Genomic DNA, 27,412 nt, shown 5'->3' on the forward strand with positions numbered 1-27,412 from the left:
CTCTGCAAGAATACACCTGGTTTTTCTCTTCTTTCTCGAGGAACTGATAGGAACGCATCATTAAGTACCAACTCTTATTAGAATTGCAGAAATTCAACAAATTTAAATATTTCCATATAATATTGTAGTCTTGTACTTAAAAAAAAAACTGAAACCGGAATAATCTTCAAAACTGACATTTAAACACTTCCAAATAAACAAGTGAAAATGAGAGACAAACACAGACACATAAATGAAAAAATGTTCACGCAATTTGCAGGCAACCAAAGGAAAATCAACAGGCCATCTCAAATGATTCAAGTTATGTGCATGCTCACCATACCAAAAGAAAATAACTACCCCATCTATCATAATTCAGACTAATATGCTAATGCAAAAACTTTTTAGCTCTCTGTTTTATCTTGTGGAAATGAGTGGAGAAGCAAGAGACAATCCAACATAGGTGTCCCACATTTTTCATTATTTTAAACACTCCCGTAAACTAGGCTTTTTTTTCCAGCAAACTCAAGATATTTTCCATATCAATTATTTAACTCAATACATGGAAACCAAAGGGGACATTTTTTATACCAAAAAAAGAAACCAAAGTTTTGATGAATATATAATGTTAGCACGAAACTTTTATTCTTGACAAAACCTCGATTCACAATCATTCATCGGCACATAACAATGCCACAAATCGCGACCCTTTAGATCCAAATAAACGCAAACGAGGAAACCTCTATTCAGGATCGCCATTCAATCGCATGTATCTTTACTAGATTTCAAAAACAGATTTACAATCAAAATTCTAAAACAAAAAAAATTCATAACTCGGATGACAATCGGATCTAGAAACAAGCATAAAACAACTGATGGTCACAAAAGGAAGAAAACAAATGTACTCTGAATTGGGTACCTGGCTCAGCCAAATCGGCGGGGAGGGAGGAAGATGATGCCATGTGTAGAATATTGGATTATCTCTATCAAGATTGATAGGATTATCATCAAATCAGCTTATCTAGATTGATAAGATCTTGTTCATTATCTTTTATATTTGATTAGTTAGGATTAATATTATCTGTATCTAGTTATCCCTTTGTTTTAGTTTTTTAGTTAACTTAGGAGTCTATAAATTCATTGTATCTAACCATTATTTGAAGAGGGAATAATACAAGTGAAGTATTTACCTTTCTCTTTTCTCTCAAACTACATGGTATCAGAGCCCGGGTTTCACCGTTATGTGTTGGACTGCCTACAATTAGGCCACCCATTCTGCCCACAATTGGGTCATTTGTAAACTCCACGCTCCAGATGTTCATTCCTGGGCGTGAGAGGGGTGTGTTAAATGTCCCACATCGGTTAGATAAATAACCTTTGAGTGGCATATATTGGCTTGGACAATCCTCCCCCCTTGAGCTAGCTTTTGGGGTTGAGTTAGGTCCAATTTCCAATCTTAACATGGGTTGAGTTAGGTCCAATTTCCAATCTTAACATGGTAATGTGGTACATCGAGGATTTGGCATCGGGGAAGATGATTGGCAGTGCTGACCTTTGTGGTGGATTGTATCTCCTAAAGATGGATGGTTCCAAGAGAAGATTGAATAAGTACACCACCAATCCGCCACCCCTTATTCCTTTATGTTCTGTTTCTACTTTCAATAAAGACAATGAGATCTTGTTATGGCACTATCGTCTAGGACACCCGAACATTTTGTACCTAGGCAAAGTATTTCCATCCTTGTTCAATAATAAGAATTCTAATTCTTTCCAATGTGATATTTGTCAATTGTCCAAGCATACACGGTCCACCTTCACACCACAAAGCTACAAACCATCAAAACCGTTTTCACTCATTCATAGTGATATTTGGGGTCCCTCCAGTGTGACAAACATTAGGGGTACACGCTTGTTCTTATTGTTTGTCGATGACCACACACGTCTGTCATGGGTTTTTCTAATGAAAGACAAATCTGAAACATCCAACATATTCAAACAATTCCACACCATGGTTCAAACTCAATTCTCTACCAAAATTCAGATTTTACGTACAGATAGAGCTCTTGATTACTTCAACACTGTTCTGGGTGAATACCTGCTCTCTCATGGCATTATTCACCAAAGCTCATGTGTTGACACTCCTCAACAGAATGGCGTGTCCGAAAGGAAAAACCGTCATCTCTTAGAAGTTACACGATCCTTGTTGTTCACGAAAAATGTTCCTAAATGCTATTGGGGAGATGCCATTCTCACAGCAGCCTACCTCATCAATCGAATGCCCTCACGGGTCCTCAAATTCCACACACCTATCCAAACGTTCCTTAAATGTTTCCCCAACTCACACCTAGTTCATGATATTCCTCTCAAAGTGTTCGGGTGCTCTGCTTTTGTCCACATTCACTCTCACAACCGCAACAAACTCGACCCGCGTGCTGTCAAATGTATTTTCCTTGGGTATTCCCCAAACCAAAAAGGTTACAAATGTTACTGTCCTACCTCAAAGAAGCTGTACACTTCCATGGATGTCACCTTCTTCGAAAATGACCCTTTCTATCCTAATTCTACACTTCCGGGGGAGATGTCAAATACAGAAGTGCAGAATTGGGATCCCATCACAGAATACCTTGAACCAAACATACTCCACACTGAAACAGAAACACCTTCTCCTGTGAGTAGCAACCCTCCTATCTATAATGCCCAAAATCCTGCCCAAAATCCCATACAACCGATTCAGGTGTACTCTCGACGGAAACAAGACCATCAAAAGAGTCAAGATCCAACACAAATTCAGCCTGCTCATGAGTCTTCCACGACACCAAATTCAGGTAACCTTGAGCATGATATTCATACATTGGAAAATGAATTGGATGACAGACCGATTGCTTTAAGAAAAGGAGTTAGAACATGCACACAACACCCCATTGGGAAGTTTGTCTCTCTTGAACGTTTTTCTCCTAATTATCGTGCATTCCTATCACACCTAGATCAGGTACAGATTCCATCAACTATTGATGAAGCCCTCAAGGAACCTAAATGGAAAGTTGCAGTTTTAGATGAGATCAAGGCACTTGAAAAGAACAAAACATGGCATATTGTTGATCTTCCATTTGGAAAGAAAACAGTTGGTTGTAAATGGATATTCACTGTCAAACACCTGTCTGATGGAAGCATAGATCGGTTCAAAGCACGTCTGGTAGCCAAAGGATATACACAATCATATGGTATTGACTATCAAGAAACATTCGCTCCTGTAGCAAGACTCAATACCATCAGAGTTCTATTATCACTTGCTATCAACATGGATTGGCCATTATACCAACTTGATGTGAAAAATGCATTTCTTAATGGAGATCTCGAAGAAGAAGTATACATGGACTTACCTCCTGGGTTTGCATCAGCGGCTACAAAGAATAAGGTATGCAAATTACAGAAGTCATTGTATGGCCTCAAACAATCACCTAGGGCATGGTTTTTCCGGTTTACCAATGTTGTAAAGGGGGATGGCTACACTCAATGTCAAGCTGACCACACGCTATTTGTTAAACATTTGGAGGGAGGCAAGATTACAATACTCATTGTATATGTAGACGACATTGTCCTCACAGGGAATCACGAAGAAGAAATGACCCGCGTGAAACTACATCTTTCGAAAGAATTTGAAATGAAAGATCTCGGGCAACTTAGATACTTTCTTGGAATGGAAGTAGCAAGATCATCCACAGGTATCTCAATCTCTCAAAGAAAATATGCTCTTGACCTTCTGAAAGAAACTGGCATGATAGGTTGCAAACCGGTTGATACACCCATGGATCCAAACATAAAAATAGGAAATGAAAAAGATAGTTCCCCAGTGGACAAGGGAAGATATCAAAGGCTAGTTGGGAAACTAATATACCTATCACACACACGACCAGATATCTGTTTTGCTGTGAGTGTCATTAGCCAGTTCATGAATGACCCGAGGGAAGAACAAATGAATGCAGCCTACCGAGTACTAAGATACCTAAAGGGGACTCCTGGACAAGGACTACTATTTAGAAAAACCTCCAACAGAACAATCAAAGTCTATAGCGATGCCGATTGGGCAGGATCACTCACAGATAGACGATCCACGTCTGGATATTGTTCATATGTATGGGGGAACTTGGTGACATGGCGAAGTAAGAAACAAACAGTAGTTGCTCGGAGTAGTGCAGAAGCTGAATTCCGATCGCTAGCACATGGGATCTGTGAAGGAATGTGGCTCAAGAGACTACTGTATGAACTAAAGATAAAAGAAAATCATCCCGTGGAGCTTATGTGTGACAATAAAGCAGCCATCAGCATATCCAAGAATCCAGTCCATCATGATCGAACCAAGCACATTGAAGTAGATCGACATTTTATCAGTGAAAAGATTGAAAACAAGATAGTGGTGTTGAATTATATCCCTACTCAATTACAAGTGGCAGATATTCTAACAAAAGCACTCCATAGACCAAGTTTTCAAGATTTGTGTTTCAAGCTAGGAATGATGAACCTATACGACCCAGCTTGAGGGGGAGTGTAGAATATTGGATTATCTCTATCAAGATTGATAGGATTATCATCAAATCAGCTTATCTAGATTGATAAGATCTTGTTCATTATCTTTTATATTTGATTAGTTAGGATTAATATTATCTGTATCTAGTTATCCCTTTGTTTTAGTTTTTTAGTTAACTTAGGAGTCTATAAATTCATTGTATCTAACCATTATTTGAAGAGGGAATAATACAAGTGAAGTATTTACCTTTCTCTTTTCTCTCAAACTACACCATGTATAATGAGAAAAGAGTTCTGACGACACAGGCGAGAATAGGGCAAAAGAAGAATGAGAGCAAATTAGGAGAAGGTTGGGATGATGTTGACTAAGAAAAAGGTGAAAAAAGCAAAAACAGAAGAAATAAAAGGACAAATTCTGAAGATACCAAACAAAAAAATGCATAAATGAAGCAACACGAGTAATATAATCGATATCAAAAGGACAAAAATGGAAAATCACAAACTCGACATGGGCGTTGGACTCTTTACATGCAATGACCACAACCAAAATGAAAAAGCCCAGCAATAAAGAACAACGTTCATCAACGACGTAAAATACGTCATTTCGCGAAAGGCTAAACTGGAAACAGGTAGGTTTCGCCAAGTTTACAGCACACTCGAGAACAAACTCCACAAAATGCAAAAAGAACTCCAAGTACCAGCTACAACATAACAACAATATATACAAAAAAAAGATGTCAAAGAACTTGGTTAGAACGTGAAATTACAGCAAAAACTGCGCGTTCTTAATAAATAGAAATCATTCAACGGTTTCAAAATATCAAGGAAAAAAACATCAATCCTTAAATTATTACATGCAAAGCATCCTAAATTATCAGGCTCGGATGCAATCCTATAATTAGCAAGTGCAAAAACATACACTGAAGACAATATATTATGATGCAATCCTAAATTATCAGGCTCGGATGCAATCCTATATATATATATATGTACTTGACACAGAGTTATATATATATATATATATATATAAACTTTCCAGTAGACAATGTAGCAGTCTTATGAGGGTCCGTTCGATAAAACTTCAAGAATGGAAGGAAACGAAGCCTTGTACTTCCATGTACAGTTAACCTAAATTACCTTCAGCAATTAAATTTTTTGTATCATGATGCTTTAAATAGAAGCTCTGATGGCAGAGTGATTTATGGTAGTTTTTAGCATAAACTTCAGCCCAAACTTTAGTGATTCTTCTCGTTTCTGCCTCAACCAAATCAATATAACCGGCAAGACAAGAGGTCCATTCTTATTCAGCACATCCATTAAATATAGCCCATGGTCACCATATAAACGTTCAATGCACCATAGGTTAAGAGCTAAATTTATAGGGGGGGAAAAAGAGAAGACATGGATTTTTTTAACTTGTTTCGTTGTATAAATAAGAGGAGTCCTCAGGAATCATTTACTTATGTTACATGTCCAATGATTTCTGTGGAATGTGAGTTGCCTGCCATAGTTGTAGCAGAATTAATACAGGGCGAGAGTTCCTCAACACTCTTTTGTTGGATTTACAGATTCCAACAACGTGTCAAGTTTAAGCCTGACATCATAATCAGATAGCAAATTTACAATTTTAGAGCATGAAATATGCTAGAACCTAATTAGTACCAGAATAAAGAAAACATAACAGATGAAAATGCTCTAAATCGCCATTAATAGCTATTAGAAATGGGATTACACTAGAATTTAATTCTTCAGAAATCACAAAGAAGAAATAAAAACATTAGAGAGATGGGAAAGGTAGATGTTAGAGAATTCAACTACAGCGAAATCACTTCAATAGAACTCGTGGGAGGAATCTTACCGATAATCCTCACATAGTAACAAGCTTTCTTCATGTTGGTTTTTGAGCATGTGTTTGAATATGTGATCCTCACTTCATGAAGTTACAGACACCCAGCAGTCGTTCATCACTTCATCTCCTATCTACGTTCTATGACTTGCCGAAAAATTTGGATACTTCATTTCTAAACGGCAGTAGGACATGAGTATAAAGATAGAGGATTCAGTTAAATGAAAACTAAAAACATAAGCATACATTTTTGGAAGACGTAGATAACTTGGAGTGGAGATCTCACATTTGGATAGATCAAGTTTATAAACTACTTTAAATATAATTTCTCTTTGCTTGCACATAAAGACATCCTCTGTCCACAAACATCTCTAGGGATAAAGGCGAGAGCTCTGCCACATCGATCACTTTCTCTGTCATCACACTCATGAACTTCATGTGTGCCATCCCACACAAGATCATTTGCATCTTGTTTTTCTACCTTAAAAAATCTAGCAATAATTTTGTCTTTCTCCAAGCATCCTGAGAAGTGCTAAATTGATTAAAAAACTACATTATTCATCACACTTAAGGCTGCTTAAATGTATCACACCATTGTGAACTAGTGATTACTTCTATGAGTTTTGATACCATTCAGAACATTTATCACCATATTAAGAATTATAATAGAAATATAACTGGAAGGATGAAAAACACATCCACACTTTCAAGAAAAAATTACAAGTCTCATGCTGAAAAACAACTTAACAGTTGAGCCATATCCAGAAAGAATATAAATTAATTAATGTGAACAAAATACATGGAGGTTTAGGCTTAGGTAACATTCGGTTAAGGAATAAGGCATTACTCGGGAAATGGTGGTGGAGATGCACGGTCGAGGATAGTCCTTTGTGGAAAAGAGTGGTGGGAAGTATTTACGGCTTTCAGGAAAATGGTTGGGATTTGAGAGTCACAAGAAACTCAACGTTTAGAAGCCCGTGGAAGTACATCTCTCGGACACATCCGCTTTGTCAGCATTTGATTGGCTCGGTCCTTAAGGGTGGGAATCTTTTTCGGTTTTGGGAGGATAGATGGGTGGGTTTGTGTGCTCTTAAAGATTGTTTTCCGCGTCTTTTTCTTTTATCTGTGTCTACTAATAAATCAATCGACCATTTTTACTCGGTTTCTGCTAGTCTGGGTAATAACGTTATTCAGTGGGATGTGCGTTTCAGGAGAGGGTTGAACGATATCGAGTTGGGAGAATTCACTTCTCTTTCTGGGATTCTTCATTCAGTCTCTTTGAGTGTTGGGGTTAGGGACATCAGGGTTTGGTTAGGGGACTCTTCGGGTATTTTTTCCGTTTATTCTCTCTATTCTTCTTTTTTTAATCATCTTCCTAGTACACCTTTCCCCTTCATTGCAAAAATTTGGAAAGTACCTATCCCTCAAAAGGTAAAAGTGTTCTCCTGGATAGTTGCGTTGGAAAAACTACAAACAAGTGACAAATTGCAGAAACGGAATCCGACTAACGCTTTATGTCCTCAGTGGTGCGCCTTGTGTAAAAGTGATGAAGAGAATCAAGATCACCTATTGATCCACTGCTCTTTCACAAGAAGAATTTGGATCAAGGTAATGGAACATTTGGGATTTCAATGGACTTTTCCAATACATTCAAGAGATATGTTCGTTATGGATCACGGTTACCTACAAGGAAAGGACCTCGGCCGTTTTGGAGCATTATTGTCCATTGCGTATTTTGGTCGGTTTGGCTGGAGCGGAATAACAGAATTTTCAACCTCTTAGAAGAGTCTTCAGATAGCTTGTGGGAGACAATTCGACTCAGAGTGGCGAGATGGACATTGACCATACCCGCGTTTCAGCATCTATTATTAACGGATCTTGTTAGGGATTGGTGTTTTATTTGTTCTTGACTAGACCATAGTTACATTTCGTGGCGTTGAGCGTGGATAGCTTATCCACTACGCTATGTAAACGTTTAATATTTGGTATTAATAAATAGTTTCTTATCAAAAAAAAAGAAAGGATACTAGTTAACGAAGCAATCATAGCCACAGTTACCAGTTTTCTCAAAGTAATACAGAAAACCTTTGCATTCTTTCATAACGTCTGCATGGTTTCCAAGTAAACTAGCCAACTGACACAATAAAAATATCCATTTAATTTGGTGACCCTGACAAAGGCATCATTGAAAAAACAAAACTAAAATTTTAACAGACATAAACAATTTGAATCTTTTTGGGGGAAATTGAATCTTAGATTTACCAAACACGTAATCATTTATCAGCTACTGAAGATTTATATTAAACTGATGTATGAGTATTCTACTGCAGACTTTGGCTTGTTATCTAGTTAATTGTGCATTAAATTAGTGGTAAGTTTGTACTCTTCACCTTCAACATGCAATCTCAAGGTACATCCGAGCATTTATATGTTTTCAGATGAGAAAAATAACCATCCTCTCATAGGGTTCAAGGGAATGACTTTTGATCTTTAGATTCAAGACAAATTTAATACAAAAGCAGGATACTTAATTAGAAGCACCATATTGATTTGTAAAGTGCAATAATTTGGAAACAGTATGTGGCTATGTGCTGATCAAAGCTTCAAAGATTCGAAATGTAAGAGTGAAATGCATACTACAGAATCATAGTTTACTCATAACTGGAGAACAAATGTAAATTAAATAAAAAGAATCGGGGTGATGGGGGAATCTTCACCAGCATATGGAACTCAGAATTTGTAAAACATTTCATTATGTAGGAACAAAGGCAATCTGAAAGCTTTTCATCAGCCTCGGGGATACTATAATTTTTCCTTCACTTTTTTCACTGAAAGATGACATTAGATCCTGCCCACCTGAGCCAAAGTTGATGAGAACATAAAGATATATCCAAATGACCTTGATTAAATTTTATAGGACACCTAGAAAATAAAAACATAAATTCTTGTTTGTGATTTTTAATAGTGTTCATTATGGGTATATGAAGTTTTAATAAGACTAATAAATTCAATGGTTCACACAATGACTTTTCCAAACATGAGCTCAAGCAAAATTGTGATGGTTTCAACTTTCAATAAATTCAATATATTCCAAAAAGAAGATAATCAATTAATCTATTCATACTGGATATGCAATTATCTAAGGAAAATAAATCATCAAACTAGGTTCATCGTGCACATTAATGCTAAAGCAATTATTCTACCTCGATAAACCTGGTCAGTCACATAATGATTTATGCGAGTAGATTTTCTTGTGCAGTCCATATGACCATCATGTTCCCAATCATTCATGTCACAATATTAGTCGTTTCTCATTTTCTTTTTCAACACAATCCCACTGATCTGAATCCGGATGATGGATGTTTTGTTCATCAATGGAGGCAGAGGAGTAGGTTTCTTGAACAAGCTCGCAGAGATATTACATACTTTCATTGTAGTTGACACATAATCATTATTGAAAATTACCCTTTCATAACTCATGGACCTAGCATTGATCGTGGGAGAGACTCCACTATCACGATGTAGTATATAATCTCTTCCAAGCTGATTATAATGGACTTACTCAGCAACCATTGCATCGGGTAGCAAAAGCATAAACTCTTCGAGTAGATAGTATGGCCGTGAAGGACTGAAACCTAGGGAAAAAAATGGAAACTCCAAATGCCATCATTCCTGAATAGTGTGTTTATCCATTTATGAAGACTAAAGTATGGGGATTTGTCATTTATCAAGACTAGAACTGCAATGTGTATATATAAAACCATGACCAATTGATGTACTTATTATCATGGTAAGTATGAACCAGGTCGACTCGTCTCAAATATATAAATCGTAAGACCGTCTAACATGAGACAAAATCTTCATCTGACTGCTTTCGTTGATATATCAATCGCAATAAAAACTTAACTACCCATTCTTCAATTTTTTATATTCATAGAATATTAAATGCATAAATGTATCAAACTTAATTAAAATATAAATTTAAATATAATCTTGATATGAGTTATTTATGTTACGATGATAAAGAAACTTTTACAAAGGTGCAGAAAAAATGCAAAACTATAATCAAGTGTAAAAAAATTTATCAAGTATTTATTTATAAAAGTTATATTTTTATTTTAAAAATTAATTTGTAGTCTAAAAAACATTATAATGAGTGATACTGCATACGAGATAAATATTTTAAAATTATATTTGAAAGTATGTTTTCATGGTTGACTAGAAAATTGATCGAACGACTAAATGAAACCAAACCGATTTTATAAATTTGAAAATTATATAATACATTTAGTTACAATTTAATTTAATTACTATGATTTTTTCAATTAAAGAGACTTCAAATCGTTGTAATTGATTTTATTATTTTTTATATCTATTTATTTCTCTTTACTATTTTTAAGATATAATATTGTTGATATAGATTATAATGGATGATTTAAGAATTTCTTTTTAAGCAAAACGATTCATTTCAAAGATTTATATTATTATGTTAATATTACAATATAGATATATATTTTTTACTTCTCCATTTAATAATCAGTCAAAAAATATACTAGAAAGATTAGAGTGATAAACTCAAGAAAGGAAAATCATGAACATATATATTATTTTCAGATTCAATAATGTATAGGCATTAACATATAAATATGGCAAATATGGGAAACTAAATGTTAATTTCATGAATTTTATATTATAATTGGACTTTAAAAATTAAGGAGAAAAAAGGAGTTTTAATTTGTTGCTTAAATCAAGTCAACTCCCTTGTATCATATAGAATTCAACCATCCATTTTCACTCAAAATTTCCAAATTTTCAATATATTGATAGGTGGATTCTTTTAACTAATTTGACATGTTCTTTCCAATTCAAACTACTCTCACGTGCAACACACATGCACTTTAATATTTTTTTCTAATTCAGGCTATTCCCATGTGTGTTGCACGTGTATTTTACTAGTCGACACAAACTACAAGAATTTTGATAATACATTATTATTGTTGTAAAACTGAAGTATTAATTGCATTCAAATGAAATTAAAAAACAAAAATAACTATACTGTATTGCTTCCATTGGAATAACATACTTTCAACTGAACATCAGTTTGCGCTTCAGCTTGTGACTGCCGTTGGAAGCACCACTGCACAAACTCTTATGATACAGAGCCTTCCTCCTCCTCCTTGTCCGAAACATGAAGTCTTCGGAACCTGCGACGTAAGATACCTACCAAAAATATAGCAACATTAAAACAGTGTATAAAGTGTCTTGTCTAAAATTTTAGTCAACTACCAAGATGCACGTGCCACGCACGCACATTTGAATTCTGGATAGAAGGTACCTTCATTGTGTCGGAGTCCACCTTACTTTCCAGATCGTTGTTTGTTAAGACTCCTTCCATGGACCTGAGAACATCTTCAATTTCGTCTCCGACCGTGCCTTTTGTTTTGTTTCTGCAAATTGATTGGAGATTAATGGACCTAGAAACACTAAAAATAATAAACACCTTCTTTCGTATCCATACCTCTGCAAGAATACCCCTGGTTTTTCTCTTTTTTCTGGAGGAACTGATAGGAACACATCATTAAGTACCGACTCTTATTAGTAATTGCAGAAATTCAACAAATTTTAAAAAATTCCATATAATATTGTACTCTTGTATTAAACAAAAACTGAAACCGGAATAATCTTCAAAATTGAAATTTAAAACAGTTCCAAATAAACAAGTGAAAATGAGAGACAAAAAATGCTCACGCAATTTGCAGGCAACCAAAGGAAAATCAACAGGCCATCTCAAATGATTCAAGTTATGTGCATGCTCACCATACCAAAAGAAAATAACTACCCCATCTATCATAATTCAGACTAATATGCTAATGCAAAAACTTTTTAGCTCTCTGTTTTATCTTGTGGAAATGAATGGAGAAGCAAGAGACAATCCAACATAGGTGTCCCACATTTTTCATTATTTTAAAAACTCCCTTAAACTAGGCTTTTTTTCCAGCAAACTCAAGATATTTTCCATATCAATTATTTAATTCAATACATGGAAACCAAATGGGACAAATTTTTTATACCCAAAAAAGAAACCAAAGTTTTGATGAATATATATTATTAAATATTAGCACGAAACTTTTATTCTTGACAAAACCTCGATTCACGATCTTTCATCGGCACATAACAATGCCACAAATCGTGACGCTTTAGATCCAAATAAACGCAAACGAGGAAACCTCTATTCAGGATCACATTCAACCGCATGTATCTTTACTAGATTTCAAAAACAGATTTACAATCAAAATTCTAGAACGAGAAAAATTCATAACTCGGATGACAATCAGATCTAGAAACAAGCATAAGACAATTGATGGTCACAAAAGGAAGAAAACAAATGTACTCTGAATTGGGTACCTGGCTCAGCCAAATCGAAGGGGAGGGAGGGAGATGCTGCCATGTATAATGAGAAAGGACTGATGACACAGGCGAGAATAGGGCAAAGGAAGAATGAGAGCAAATTAGGAGAAGGTTGGGATGATGCTGACTAAGAAAAAGGTGAAAAAAGCAAAAAACGGAAGAAATAAAAGGACAAATTCTGAAGATACCACACAAAAAAATGCATAGCTGAAGCAACACGAGTAATATAATCGATATCAAAAGGACAAAAATGGAAAACCACAAACTCGACATGGACCTTGGACTCTTTCCATGCAATGACCACAACCAAAACGACGTTAGGTCTCGCCAAGTTTACAGCACTCTAGAACAAACTTCAGACAATGCAAAAAGAACTCTAAGCACCAGCTACAATAATATATACAAAAAAGATGTCAAAACAACTTGGTTAGAACTTGTAATCATAGCAAAAACTGCGTGTTCTTATTAAATAGTTATCATTCAACAGTCAAAATATCAAGGCGAAGAAAACAGCAATCCTAAAGTTATTACATGCGAAAGAATCCTAAATTTTCATGCCCAGATGCAATCCTATAATTAGCATGTGCAAAAGCATACATTCAAGACAATTTCCTAAATTGTTGCCCACTACAAAAAGCGCATGACTTATTAAAATATATATATATATATATATATATATATATATATATACACACACACAAACACACACTTATATAATCTTGACACAAGATTCTCTAGTATGAATGTATTAGAGAACATGCATAACCATTTTAGTACTTTTCCAATATACAATGTAGTAGTCTTTAGATGGTTGTTCAATAAAGCTTCAAGAATGACAGGAAACGAAGCCCTTGTACTTCCACATATAGTTAACCTAGATTATCTTCAGCAATTAATTTTTTGGTATCCTGATGCTTAAAATAGATGCTCTGATGGTCGAGACGTCGAGTGATTTGTGGTAGTCTTTAGCATAAAATTCATTCCAAACTTTATTGAAGTTAGATCGAAACCTTCCCCATTCTTCATGTTTCTGCTTCAACCGAATCAAAATAGCCGGCAAGGCAAGAGGAGCATTCTTTTGCAACACATCCATTACATCTAGCCCATGGTCACCATATAAACGCTCAATGCACCACAGATTAAGAGCTACATTTACAAGGGAAAAAAGAGAGAAGGCACGATTTTTAACTAGTTGCATTGCATAAATAAGAGGATTCATCAGGTATCATTTACTTATGTCACCTGTCATATGATCTTTTATGCAAAATGAGTTGTCTGTCATAGTTGTAGCAGCATTAATACTGGGTGAGAGTTCCTCAACACTCTTTATTGTTGCATTTATGGATTCCAACAACTTGTCAAGTTCAAACCTGGTATCAGAATCAGATTGCAAATTGCACATTTTAGAGCGTGAAATACGTTAGAAACTCATTTAATATTCTGATAAATAAGATATAACATATGAAAAAAGCTCTAAATAACCATTAATTGCTATTAGAAATGGGCTTACACTAGAAACTGATACTACATAAATCACAAACAAGAAATAAAAACAGTAGAGATGTAGGAAAGGTAGATGTAGAGAATTCAACAAGGGCGAAATCACTTCAGCAAAACTCGTGGGAGGAATCTTACCAATAATCCTCACATTGTAACAAGATTTCTTCATATTGGGTTTTGATTATGTGCTTGAATAAGTGATCCTCACTTCCTGAACTTATAGACACCGAGAGGTCATTCAACACTTCAGCTCCTATCTCTGTTCTATGACTTGCTGACAAAATTGGATATTTCGTTTGGAAACGGCAGTAGGACATGAGTATAAAGATAGACGATTCAGTTAAATGAAACTAAAAACATAAGCCTACAATTTCCATCAATGGAGGCAGAGGAGCAGGTTTCTTAAACAAGCTCGCAGAGATATTACATACTTGCATTGAAAATAATTTGACACATAATCATTAATGGAAATTACCCTTTCAGCACTCATGGACCTAGCATTGATCGTGGGAGAGACTCCACTATCATGACGTAGTATATAATCTCTTCCAAGCTGATTATAATGGACATACTCATCAACAATTACATCGAAGGCATCAACTCTTCAAGTTGATCGGTATGGCCGTGAAGGACTGAAACCTAGGGAAAGAAATTGGAACTCCAAATGCCATAATTCCTTAATAGTGTGTTTATCCATTTATGAAGACTAAATTATGGGGATTTGTCATTTATCAAGACTAGAACATAAGATACAACAACGTAAATATACAAAATCATGACCAATTGGTGTAATTATTTTCATATAAATATGAATCGGATCGATTCGTCTCATATATATTCATCCGTGAGACCATACAAATTCTACATCTAAATTACTTTAGTAGATATATCAATTTCAATAAAAACTTAACCACCCTCTCTTTTATTTTGGATATTTATAGCATATTAAATGTAGAAATGTATAAATCACAATTAAAATATAAATTTAAATATAATCTTGATAAGAGTTATTTATGTTACAATGATAACGAAACTTGTACAAAGATGGAAACAAATTATTAAAAATGACTAAATGAAACCAAACCAATTTTATAAATTTGAAAATTATATAATACATTTAGTTTAATTTAATTACTGTGATTTTTTCAATTATAGAAACTTAAATTGTTGTAATTGATTTTATTATTTTTTATATCTATTCATTTCTCTTTATTATTTTTAAGATATATTTGTTGTTATAGATTCTAATTCATGATTTAAGAAATTTCTTTGAAAGCAAAACAATTCATTTCAAAGATTTATATTTTTATGTTAATATTATAATATAGATATATATTTTTACTTATCCATTTAATATTCAATCAAAAAATATACTGGAAAGATCAGAATGATAAACTCAAGAAAGGAAAATTTTGAACAGAGATGTTATTTTCAGAATTAATAACATATAAACAAAGATGGAAAATATGAGAAATTAAATGTCAATTTCATGAATTTTAGATTATATTTGGACTTTAAAAATTAAAGAGGAAAAAAATCTTAATTTGTTGCTTAAATCAAGTCAACTCCCTTGTATCATATAGAATTCAACCCTCCATTTTCATTCAAAATTTCCAAATTTTTAATATATTGATAGGTGGGTTCATTTAACTAATTTAACATGTTTTTTGACTTTTTCCGATTCAGAATACTCTCACGTGCAACACACGTGCACTTTAATATTTTTTCAAAATCAGGCTATACACATGTGTGTTGCACGTGTATTTTACTTGTCGACACAAACTCTGATAATACATTATTATTTGTTGTAAAACTTAAGTATTAATTGCATTCAAAAATGAAAATAAAAAACAAAAAACAATTATACTGCATTGCTGCCATTGGAATTTCATACTTTCAACTGAACATCAACTTGCGCTTCAGCTTGTGACTGCCGTTGGAAGCACCAGTGCACAAACTCTTATGATACATAGCCTTCCTCCTCCTCCTTGTCCGGAACATGAAGTCTTCGGAACCTGCAATGTAAGATACCTACAAAATGTAGCAAAAAAAGAAAAAGCTACATTAGAACAATGTATAAAGTGCGTCGTCTAAAATTTTAATCAACTAGCATGACGCACGTGCTACGCACGCACGTTTAAATTCCGGACAGAAGGTACCTTCATTGTATCGCAGTCCACCTTACTTTCCAGTCCGTTTTTTATTAAGAGTCCTTCCATGGACCTACGAACATCTTCAATTTCGTCTCCAACTGTGCCTTTTGTTTTGTTTCTGCAAATTGATTGGAGATTAATGTACCTAGAAACACTAAAAAATAATAAATACCTTCTTTCGTATACATACCTCTGCAAGAATACCCCATGCTTTTCTCTTCTTTCTGGAGGAATGATAGGAACACATCATTAAGTACCAACTCTTATTAGCAATTACGGAAATTCAGCATATTTGAATAAATTCCATATAATATTGCAGTCTTGTACTAAAACAAAAACTGAAACTGGAATAATCTTCAAAACTGACATTTAAAACAGTTCCAAAAAATGAGAGACAAACACAGACATATAAATGAAAAAATGTTCACACAATTTGCAGGCAACCAAAGGAAAATCAACAGGCCATATCAAATTATTCAAGTTATGTGCATACTCACCAGACCAAAAGAAAATAACTACCCCATCTATCATAATTCAGACTAATATGCTAATGCAAAAACTTTTTAACTCTCTGTTTTATCTCGTGCAAATGAGTGGAGAAGCAGAGACAATCCAAAATAGGTGTCCGACATTTGCCATTATTTTAAACACTCCCATAAACTAGAGTTTTTTCCAGCAAACTCAATATCTTTTCCATATCATTTATTTAATTGAATTCATGGAAACCGAAAAGAGACAAATATTTTATACCCAAAAAAGAAACCAAAGTTTTGATGAATATAGATTATTAAATGTTAGCACAAAACTTTTACTCTTGACAAAACCTCGATTCGCAATCATTCATCAGCACATAACAGTGCCACAAATCACGACGCTTTAGATCCAAATAAGCGCAAACGAGGAAACCTCTAGTAAGGATCACCATTTAACCGCATGTATCTTTTCTAGATTTCAAAATCAAATGTACAATCAAAAATCTAGAACGAAAAAAATTCATAACTCGGATATCTAGAAACAAGCATAAGACAATTGATGGTCACAAAAAGAAGAAAACAAATGTACTCTGAATTGGGTACCTGGCTCAGCCAAATCGATGGGGAGGGAGGGAGATGCTGCCATGTATAATGAGAAAGGAGGTCTGATGACACAGGCGAGAATAGGGCAAAAGAAGAATGAGAGTAAATTAGGAGAAGGTTGGGATGATGCTGACTAATAAAAAGGTGAAAAAAGCAAAAACGGAAGAAATAAAAGGAAAAATTCTGAAGATACCAAACAAAAAAATGCATAGCTGAAGCAACACGAGTAATATAGTCGATATCAAAAGGACAAAAATGGAAAATCACAAACTCGACATGGGCGTGGGACTCTTTCCATGCAATGACCACAAACAAAACGAAAAAAGCCCAGCAATAAAGAACAACATTCATCAACGACGTAAAATACAAATTCATTTCGCGGAAAGGCTAAACTGGAAACAGATAGGTCTCGCCAAGTTTACAGCAATCTAGAACAAACTCCACACAATGCAAAAGAACTCTAAGCACCAGCTACAATAATATATACAAAAATGATGTCAAAATTTGACTCGGTTAGAATGTGAAATCACAGCAAAAACTGTGTGTTCTTATTAAATAAAAATCATTCAACGGTCACAAAATATCAAGACAAAGAAAACAGCAATCCTAAAGTTATACATGCAAAAGAATCCTAAATTTTCAGGTCCAGATGCAATCTTATAATTAGCATGAGCAAAAGCATACATTCAAGACAATTTTCTAAATTGTTGCCAACTACAAAAGGAGCATGACTTACATTAAATATATATTTATACACACACACACACACACACACAAACACACGCACACAACGCACACACACATATATAAACTTGACACGAGATTCTCTAGCGTGAATGTATTAGAGAACATGCATAACCATTTTAGTACTTTTCCAATATACGACGTAGTAGTCTTTAGATGGCTGTTCGATTAAACTTCAAGAATGACAGGAAACGAAGCCTTGTACTTCCATATATAGTTAACCTAAATTATCTTCAGCAATTAATTTTTTGGTATCCTGATGCTTAAAATAGAAGCTCTGATGGTTGAGTGATTTGTGGTAGTCTTTAGCATAAAATTCATCCCAAACTTTATTGAAGTTAGATCGAAACCTTCCCCATTCTTCATGTTTCTGCCTCAACCGAATCAAAATAGCCGGCAAGGCAAGAGGAGCATTCTTTTGCAACACATCCATTACATCTAGCCCATGGTCACCATATAAACGCTCAATGCACCACAGATTAAGAACTAAATTTACAAGGGAAAAAGAGAGAAGGCACGAGTTTTAACTCGTTGCATTGCATAAATAAGAGGATTCATCAGGTATCATTTACTTATGTCACCTGTCAAATGATCTTCTATGCCAAATGAGTTGTCTGTCATAGACTGGGTGAGAGTTTCTCAACACTCTTTATTGTTCCATTTATGTATTCCAACAACTTGTCAAGTTCAAACCTGGTATCACATTCAGACTGCAAATTGAAAATTTAAGAGCGTGAAATACATTAGAAACTCATTTAATATCCTCATAAACAAAATATAACATATGAAAAAAGCTCTAAATAACCATTAATTGCTATTAGAAATGGGCTTACACTAGAAACTAATACTACAAAAATCACAAACAATAAATAAAAACAGTAGAGATATAGGAAAGGTAGATGTTAGAGAATTCAACAAGGGCGAAATCACTTCGGTAAAACTCGTGGGAACTCGTGGGAAGAATCTTACCAATAATCCTCACATTGTAACAAGATTTCTTCATATTGGGTTTTGAGTATGTGCTTGAATAAGTGATCCTCACTTCCTGAACTTATAGACACCCAGAGGTCATTCAACACTTCAGCTCCTATCTCTGTTATATGACTTGCTGACAAAATTGGATATTTCATTTGGAAACGGCAGTAGGACATGAGTATAAAGATAGACGATTCAGTTAAACGAAACTAAAAACATAAGCCTACAATTTCCATCAATGGAGGCAGAGGAGCAGGTTTCTTAAACAAGCTCGCAGAGATATTACATACTTGCATTGAAAATAATTGACACGTAATCATTAATGGAAATTACCCTTTCAGCACTCATGGACCTAGCATTGATTGTGGGAGAGACTCCACTATCATCACTGTACACATTACCATGACCTTCAAACCAAGTCTGCAATTATCCATAAATAGTTTTCGCTACAGTTTCTGTAGGAAAAGTGGAGAGCAGGGCTATCAAGCTTTCAGAGTTGCACCTTGGTTTTTCTCACAAAACTAATTACACTGAAGTGTTCCACTTCCTTCTTTATCTGCAGTGGTTTATCCTCCACATGGAGGGTGATTTCATATCCCTTGGGTAAGAAGGTATTGAAACCCAAAACAAGGTGTCGATGCTCTTCAAGTAATTCCTTTACTCTGAATATGACACCTTTTGTATCAACTCTACAAGTACCACAAGAAACAGAATGCAAATCCTCAACAACTAAAATATTTGAGTTACTTGTCATAACAAAGTAAAGGAAGAATTCTATTATACCTTTGAGCATGGAAATCTTTCAAGATTTCAAGAAAATGATCATATTTTTCCTTATCATTCACCTCTTTTAGGTGTGCCACAACATCATCTTTCGTCAGCATATGCCGGCTGCCTGCTTGGAGTTGACATTTGGTCTTGCCCAGACCTCATCTCCCCCAATAATCAAATGCCAAATCATAGGCGACACTTCAATATAACCAAATAAATGCTATAAATATTTAAAATCATAGCCATCATCCCCCTTCCCCATAACATTAAATCCACATTCATAAAATATATATCATCTATGAAGAAAATAAAAAAGAAATCTCGTAACCAGATTCATACATTCACTAATGTGGTGAACGAAAGCAGGGTAATATCCATATCAAGAAAGCATACAAGTTACAAGATCTTCACTTTCAGACTCCACGCAATAAAATAGTCATGAACTACAGAATACATGAAATTCAATGATTCTATAGATTAAAAAAAATTAAAAATTAGAGACAATTAAAGAAATAAAAACTAAAACTACCAAAGCATGAAATCACAATTAATTTACTGCACACAAAGTAGAGGAACTGAGCTAATATGAAAGGACGATAAACTCGCTCTTCAGCCCGAAAAATTAACAGTGGGCAACTTGAACAAATCATCCTTGGAGTTACACCGCTTCATCCTAAATCTTTGCAATGATATTCTTATTTTTATACTTCTTGATCTTCGAAAGAAGAATGAAGAAAATCACAGTTTATTAATCCAATTTGACAAAAAAGGTTATAATCCAACAACCTGTCAAAAAGATGTACGTTAATTTTTTTTATTTTATTATTTATTTTATTTTTAGATGCACTCTTCCTATATAATTCTGATAATGATAGATATCTCATGAATTTAATCTTCGACTATAATTTATTCACATGTCTAGCTTCGTGTGGTCTTGCTCGAAGTCTCTTGAACCTTTCATCGAGCCTTCATCGAGCACTATCTAATTTATACAACGTATATTGATGTACTTATTCTCACCGTAAGTATGATCCAAGTCGATTAGTTTCACATATATAAATCTGTTAGATTGTCTAACATTAGACATACTCTATATCTAATTACTTTCATTGATATATCATTCGCAATAAAAACTTAACTACTCACTCTTAATTGCACATTAGATGTATCGAACTTAATTAAAATATAAATTTAAATACAATCTCGTTAGGAGTTATTTTTGTTACGATGATAACGAAACTTTTACAAAAGCGGAGAAAAATCATTAAACCATAATCAAGTGTAAAAACATTAATTTTATCAAGTATTTATTTATAAAAGTTATATTGTTTATTTTAAAAATTAATTTGTGGTCTTAAAAAACATTATGAATGATTGAAATTATATTTGAAAATGTGTTTTCTTGGTTGACTAGAAACTTGATCGAATGACTAAATGAAACCAAACCGATTTTATAAATTTGATAATTATATAATATATTTTGTTACATTTTAATTTAATTACTATGATTTTTTCAATTACAAAAATTTAAATTCTTGTAATCGATTTTTTTATTTTTTTTATATATCTATTTATTTCTCTTTACTATTTTTAAGATACATTTTTTTTATATATAGATTATAATGGATGATTTAAGAATTTTTTTTACGCAAAACGATTCATTTCAACATTTATATTTTTATGTTAATATTACAATATAATTATATATTTTTTGCTTCTCCATTTAATAATCAGTCAAAATATACTGAAAAGATGGAGTGATAAACTTATAAAAAAAAATTGAACTGATATATTATTTTCAAAATTAATAACGTATATGAGAAATTAAATGTCAATTTCATGAATATTTTGATTATATTTAGACTTTATAAATTAAGGAGAAAAAAAATCTTGTTACTTAAATCACTTCAACTCCCTTGTATCATATGGAATTCACTCTCACTCAAAATTTCCAGATTTTCAATATATCAATTAGTGGATTCACTTAGCTAATTGAGTAGGTCTCATGTGAGACTGTCTCACGGATCATAATCTGTGAGACGGATCAACCCTATCCATATTCACAATAAAAAATAATACTCTTAGCATAAAAAATAATACTTTTTCATGGGTGACCCAAATAAGAGATCCGTCTCACAAATACAACCCGTGAGACCGTCTCACACAAGTTTTTGCCTAACTAATTTACATTTTTTCTTTTCAGATTCAGACTACTCTCACGTGCAACACACGTGCACTTTAATATTTTTTCTAATTCAGGGTATTCCCACGTGTGTTGCACGTGTATTTTACTTGGTCGACACAAACTCCAAGAATTTTGATAACACCTTACTATTGTTGTTGTAAAACTGAAGCATTAATTGCATTCAAATGAAAATAAAAAACAAAAAATAAATTAAAACTATACTGCATTGTTGCCATTGGAATTTCAAACTATCAACTAAACATCAGCTTGCGCTTCAGCTTGTTACTGCCGTTAGAAGAACCACTGCACAAACTCTTATGATACAGTGCCTTCCTCCTCCTCCTTGTCCGAAACATGAAGTCTTCCGAACCTGCGATGTAAGATACCTACCAAAAAAAAATAGCAACATTAAAACATTGTATAAAGTGTGTCCCGTCTAAAATTTTAATCTAACTACCATGATGCACGTGCTACGCAAGCACGTTTGAATTCTGGATAGAAGGTACCTTCATTGTGTCGGAGTCCACCTTACTTTCCAGGCCGTTGTTTGTTAAGAGTCCTTCCATGGACCTACGAACATCTTCAATTTCGTCTCCGACTGTGCCTTTTGTTTTGTTTCTGCAAATTGATTGGAGATTAATGGACCTAGAAACACTAAAAATATAATAAATACCTTCTTTCGTATCCATACCTCTGCAAGAATACCCTTGGTTTTTCTCTTCTTTCTGGAGGAACTGATGGGAACACATCATTAAAGACCAACTCTTATTAGTAATTGCAGAAATTCAACAAATTTGAATAAATTCCATATAATATTGTAGTCTTGTGCTAAAACAAAAACTGAAACTGGAACAATCTTCAAAACTGACATTTAAAACACTTCCAAATAAACAAGTGAAAATGAGAGACAAACACGGACACATAAATGAAAAAATGTTCACGCAATTTGCAGGCAACCAAAGGAAAATCATCAGGCCATCTCAAATGATTCAAGTTATGTGCATACTCAATACTCACCATATCAAAAGAAAATAACTACCCCATCTATCATAATTCAGACTAATATGCTAATGCAAAACCTTTTAGCTCTCTGTTTTATCTTGTGCAAATGAGTGGAGAAGCAAGAGACAATCCAAAATAGGTGTTCGACATTTGTCGTTATTTTAAACACTCCCATAAACTAGAATTTTTTCTAGCAAACTCAAGATATATTACATATCATTTATTTAATTGAATACATGGAAACCAAAAAGAGACAAATATTTTATACCCAAAAAAGAAACCAAAGTTTTGATGAATATAGATTATTAAATGTTAGCACGAAACTTTTACTTTTGACAAAACCTCGATTCGCAATCATTCATCAGCACATAACAGTGCCACAAATCACGACGCTTTAGATCCAAATAAGCGCAAATGAGGAAACCTTTATTAAGGATCACCATTCATCCGCATGTATCTTTTCTAGATTTCAAAATCAAATCTACAATCAAAACTCTAGAACGAAAAAAATTCATAACTCGGATGACAACCAGATCTAGAAACAAGCACAAGACAATTGATGGCACAAAAAGAAGAAAACAAATGTACTCTGAATTGGGTACCTGGCTCAGCCAAATCGACGGGGAGGGAGGGAGATGCTGCCATGTATAATGAGAAAGGAGGTCTGATGACACAGGCGAGAATAGGGCAAAAGAAGAATGAGAGCAAATTAGGAGAAGGTTGGGATGATGCTGACTAATAAAAAGGTGAAAAAAGCAAAAAGAGAAGAAATAAAAGGACAAATTCTGAAGATACCAAACAAAAAAATGCATAGCTGAAGCAACACGAGTAATATAATCGATATCAAAAGGACAAAAATGGAAAATCACAAACTCGACATGGGCGTGGGACTCGTTCCATGCAATGACCACAACGAAAACGAAAAAAGCCCAGCAATAAAGAACAACATTAATCAACGACGCAAAATACAACTTTATTTCGCGGAAAGGCTAAACTGGAAACAGGTAGGTCTCGCCAAGTTTACAGCAATCTAGAACAAACTCCACACAATGCAAAAAGAACTCTAAGCACCAGCTACAATAATATATACAAAAAACTGTCAAAACAACTTGGTTAGAACATGAAATCACAGCAAAAACTGTGCATTCTTATTAAATAGAAATCATTCAATGGTCACAAAATATCAAGACGAAGAAAACAGCAATCCTAAAGTTATTACATGCAAAAGAATCCTAAATTTTCAGGTCCAGATGCAATCTTATAATTACATGAGCAAAAGCATACATTCAAGACAATTTTCTAAATTGTTGTCATTTACAAAAGGAGCATGACTTGCATTAAATATATATTTATATATATATACACACAAACACACAAATACACACACACATACACACACACATGTATAAACTTGACACGAGATTCTCTAGCATGAATGTATTAGAGAACATACATAACCATTTTAGTACTTTTCCAATATACGACGTAGTAGTCTTTAAATGTTTGTTCGATAAAACTTCAAGAACGACAGGAAACGAAGCCTTGTACTTCCATGTACGGTTAACCTAAATTATCTTCAGCAATTAAATTTTTTGTATCCTGATGCTTAAAATAGAAGCTCTGATGGTCGAGGGATTTATGGTAGTCTTTAGCATGAAATTCATCCCAAACTTTATTGAAGTTGGATCAAAACCTTCCCCATTCTTCGTGTTTCTGCCTCCACCGAATCAATATAACCGGCAAGGCAAGAGGAGCATTCTTTTGCAACACGTCCATTACATCTAGCCCAGGTCACCATATAAATGCTCAATGCACCACATTAAGAGCTAAATTTACAAGGGAAAAAAGAGAGAAGGCACAAATTTTAATTCGTTGCATTGCATAAATAAGAGGATTCATCAGGTATCATTTACTTATGTTACCTGTCAAATGATCTTCTATGCAAAATGAGTTTTCTGTCATAGTCGTAGCAGCATTAATACTGGGTGAGAGTTCCTCAACACTCTTTATTGTTGCATTTATGGATTCCAACAACTTGTCAGGTTCAAACCTGGTATCATAATCAGACTGCAAATTGTAAATTGCAAATTTTAGAGCGTATTTAGAAACTCAGTTAATATCCTGATAAATAAAATATAACATATGAAAAAAGCTCTAAATAACCATTAATTGCTATTAGAAATGGGCTTACACTAGAAACTAATGCTACAGAAATCACAAACATGAAATAAAAACAGTAGAGATTAGGAAAGGTGGATGCTAGAGAAAAATCAACAAGGGCGAAATCACTTCAGTAAAACTCATGGGAGAAATCTAACCAATAATCCTCACATTGTAACAAGATTTATTCATATAGGGTTTTGAGTATGTGCTTGAATAAGTGATCCTCACTTCCTGAAGTTATAGGCACACAGCAGTCATTCAACACTTCAGCTCCTATCTCTGTTCAACTTGCTGACAAAATTGGACATTTCATTGGGAAACGGCAGTAAGACACGAGTATGAAGATAGAAGATTCAGTTAAATGAAACTACAGCATAAGCCTACATTTTTGGAAGACGACGATAACTTGGAGTGCATCTCTCATATTTGGATAGATCAAGTTCGTAAACTGGTTTAAATATAAACTTCTCTTTGCTTGCACATAAATACATCCTCCATCCACAAACAACCCTAGGGATAAAGGCAAGAGTTCTACCATATCGACCAGTTTTTCTGTGATCACACACATTTAACTTTATAAGTGTCATCCCTCACACGATCATTTTCATCTTGTTCTTCTACCTTTAAAATTCTAGCAATAATTTTTTCGTTCTCCAAGCATCCTGAGAAGTGTTAAATGGGTTAAAAATCCACATTATTCATCACACTTAAGGCTGCCTAGATGTATCACACCTCAGTGAACAAGTGATTACTTCTATGGGTTGCGATATCATTCAGAAGATTTGTCATCATATCATGAATTAGAATAAAAATATAACTGGAAGGATGAAAAAATAAATCTGCACATTTCCAGAAAAAAAATATAAATCTCATGCTGAAAAATAACTTAACAGTTGAGTCATTTCCAGAAAACATATATACAAATAAAAGTTTAAGTGAACAAAATACATGGGACATAAGAAGAAAGCATACTAGATAACAAAAAATCAGCGCCACAGTTACCAGTTTTCTCAAAGTAGTACAAGAAACCTTTGCATTCTTTCATAACGTCTACATGGTTTCCAAGTAAACTAGTCACCTGACATAATAAAAAAATCCATTTAATTTGGTGACCCTGACAAAGGCATCGTTGAAAAAATAAAACTAAAATTTTAATGGACATACACAATTTGAATCTTTTTGGGGGAAATTTGAATCATACATTTACTAAACATATTTATCAGCTAGTAAAGAATTAAATTAAATCAATGTATGAGCAGTCTACTGCAGACTTTGGCTTGTTATCTAGTTAATTGTGCATTAAATTAGTGGTAAGTTTGTACTCTCCACCTTCAAATAAAAATCTCAAGGAACATCTCAGCATTTTTATGTTTTCAGATAAAAGAAGTAATCATCCTCTCATAGGGTTCAAGGAGAATGACTTTTGATCTTCAGATTCAAGTCAAATTCGATACAGATGCACAATACTTTATTAGATCACCATATTTGATCTGTGAAGTGCAATAATTTGGAAACATTATGCACTGATCCAAGCTTCAAAGATTGAAATGTAAGAATGCAATGCATACTAAAGAATCATAGCTTGCCCATAACTGGAGAACATATGTAAGTTAAACAAAAAGAATCAAGGTGATAAGAGAATCTTCACAGCAAATGGAACTCGGACGATGTGAAAAATTTTCTTGTGTAGGAACGAAGGCAATCTGAAATATTTTCACTGGTCTCGGGATCCTGTAACTTTTCATTCACTTTCTCACGGAAAGATGACACTAGATTCTGCATACCTGAGCTAAAGTTGATGATAACATTAAGATATATCTGAATGATCTTGATTTAATTTTACAGGACACCTAGAAATTTAAAAGAAAAAGAAATTATAGTTTGTGATTTTTAATACTGTTCATTATGCGTATATTAGTCCAATTGTTGGAGTTTGAATCAGACTAATAAATTCAATGGGCCACACAATGACTATTCCAAACATGAGCTCAAGCAAAATTGTAATGGTTTCAACTTTTTCAATAAATTGATATATGTCCAAAAGAAGATAATTGATTAATATATTCATACTGGACATGCAATTATC

General features: G+C 34.0%; 3 protein-coding genes across 8 annotated transcripts in view; all 3 read right to left on the reverse strand.

Annotated features, from left to right (window-relative positions):
- LOC140815860 (uncharacterized) lies at positions 1 to 20,761 on the reverse strand. Of its 2 annotated transcripts, none has more exons than XM_073174859.1 (11): positions 19,989 to 20,761; positions 14,393 to 14,531; positions 13,991 to 14,127; positions 11,868 to 11,910; positions 11,685 to 11,796; positions 11,433 to 11,569; positions 9,553 to 9,984; positions 9,067 to 9,205; positions 8,377 to 8,483; positions 5,641 to 6,871; positions 1 to 43 (listed from the first exon to the last, which is right to left on the reverse strand). In XM_073174859.1, the coding sequence occupies exons 1-6, from the start codon at positions 19,996 to 19,998 to the stop codon at positions 11,435 to 11,437; spliced, it is 576 nt and encodes a 191-aa protein (XP_073030960.1). In that variant the 5' UTR covers positions 19,999 to 20,761; the 3' UTR covers positions 1 to 43; positions 5,641 to 6,871; positions 8,377 to 8,483; positions 9,067 to 9,205; positions 9,553 to 9,984; positions 11,433 to 11,434. The 2 variants fall into 2 exon arrangements, with proteins under 2 accessions (XP_073030960.1, XP_073030961.1); XM_073174860.1 differs by having other exon boundaries at positions 14,000 to 14,127; positions 19,989 to 20,760.
- LOC140815859 (uncharacterized) lies at positions 15,658 to 19,700 on the reverse strand. 2 transcript variants are annotated; one of them, XM_073174857.1, is made up of 6 exons: positions 19,539 to 19,700; positions 19,200 to 19,275; positions 18,453 to 18,668; positions 16,601 to 16,634; positions 16,393 to 16,528; positions 15,658 to 16,288 (listed from the first exon to the last, which is right to left on the reverse strand). In XM_073174857.1, exons 1-6 carry the CDS (start codon positions 19,551 to 19,553, stop codon positions 16,154 to 16,156), a joined length of 612 nt encoding a protein of 203 aa, XP_073030958.1. In that variant the 5' UTR covers positions 19,554 to 19,700; the 3' UTR covers positions 15,658 to 16,153. The 2 variants fall into 2 exon arrangements, with proteins under 2 accessions (XP_073030958.1, XP_073030959.1); XM_073174858.1 differs by having other exon boundaries at positions 15,661 to 16,288; positions 19,200 to 19,338.
- Positions 16,601 to 27,412, reverse strand: part of LOC140815858 (uncharacterized) — a 13,010-nt gene continuing 2,198 nt past the window's right edge. Inside the window, exons 4-10 of one of the 4 annotated variants that reach the window (XM_073174856.1) lie at positions 25,086 to 25,230; positions 24,857 to 24,944; positions 23,766 to 23,827; positions 22,853 to 22,895; positions 22,668 to 22,779; positions 22,384 to 22,547; positions 16,601 to 17,548 (exon numbers count right to left, since the gene is read on the reverse strand). In XM_073174856.1, the coding sequence (XP_073030957.1) occupies positions 22,413 to 22,547; positions 22,668 to 22,779; positions 22,853 to 22,895; positions 23,766 to 23,827; positions 24,857 to 24,944; positions 25,086 to 25,230 (585 nt within the window). In that variant the 3' untranslated portion in view covers positions 16,601 to 17,548; positions 22,384 to 22,412. Of the gene's footprint in view, positions 17,549 to 22,383; positions 22,548 to 22,667; positions 22,780 to 22,852; positions 24,945 to 25,085; positions 25,231 to 25,481; positions 27,111 to 27,412 lie in introns of those variants that run through there. The other 3 variants (XR_012114459.1, XR_012114460.1, XR_012114458.1) reach the window with 3 other exon arrangements.

The sequence above is a fragment of the Primulina eburnea genome, chromosome 16, assembly GCF_022965805.1.
Source record: "Primulina eburnea isolate SZY01 chromosome 16, ASM2296580v1, whole genome shotgun sequence".
NCBI lineage: Eukaryota > Viridiplantae > Streptophyta > Magnoliopsida > Lamiales > Gesneriaceae > Primulina > Primulina eburnea.

Bases quoted from the DNA above. Each gene is read 5' to 3' on its own strand.
- LOC140815859 (XM_073174857.1), bottom strand. The intron at 18,669-19,199 runs GTAAGATTCTTC...ACCATGGGCTAG, and splicing joins TTACAATGTGAGGATTATTG to ATGTAATGGATGTGTTGCAA. The intron at 16,635-18,452 runs GTTAACTATATA...TCATTCCTCCAG, and splicing joins AATTGCTGAAGATAATTTAG to AAAGAAGAGAAAAGCATGGG.
- LOC140815860 (XM_073174859.1), bottom strand. The intron at 14,128-14,392 runs GTAAGATTCCTC...TTCTGATACCAG, and splicing joins TTACAATGTGAGGATTATTG to GTTTGAACTTGACAAGTTGT. The intron at 11,911-13,990 runs GTAAATGATACC...TGTTCCTATCAG, and splicing joins TCATATGACAGGTGACATAA to TTCCTCCAGAAAAAAGAGAA.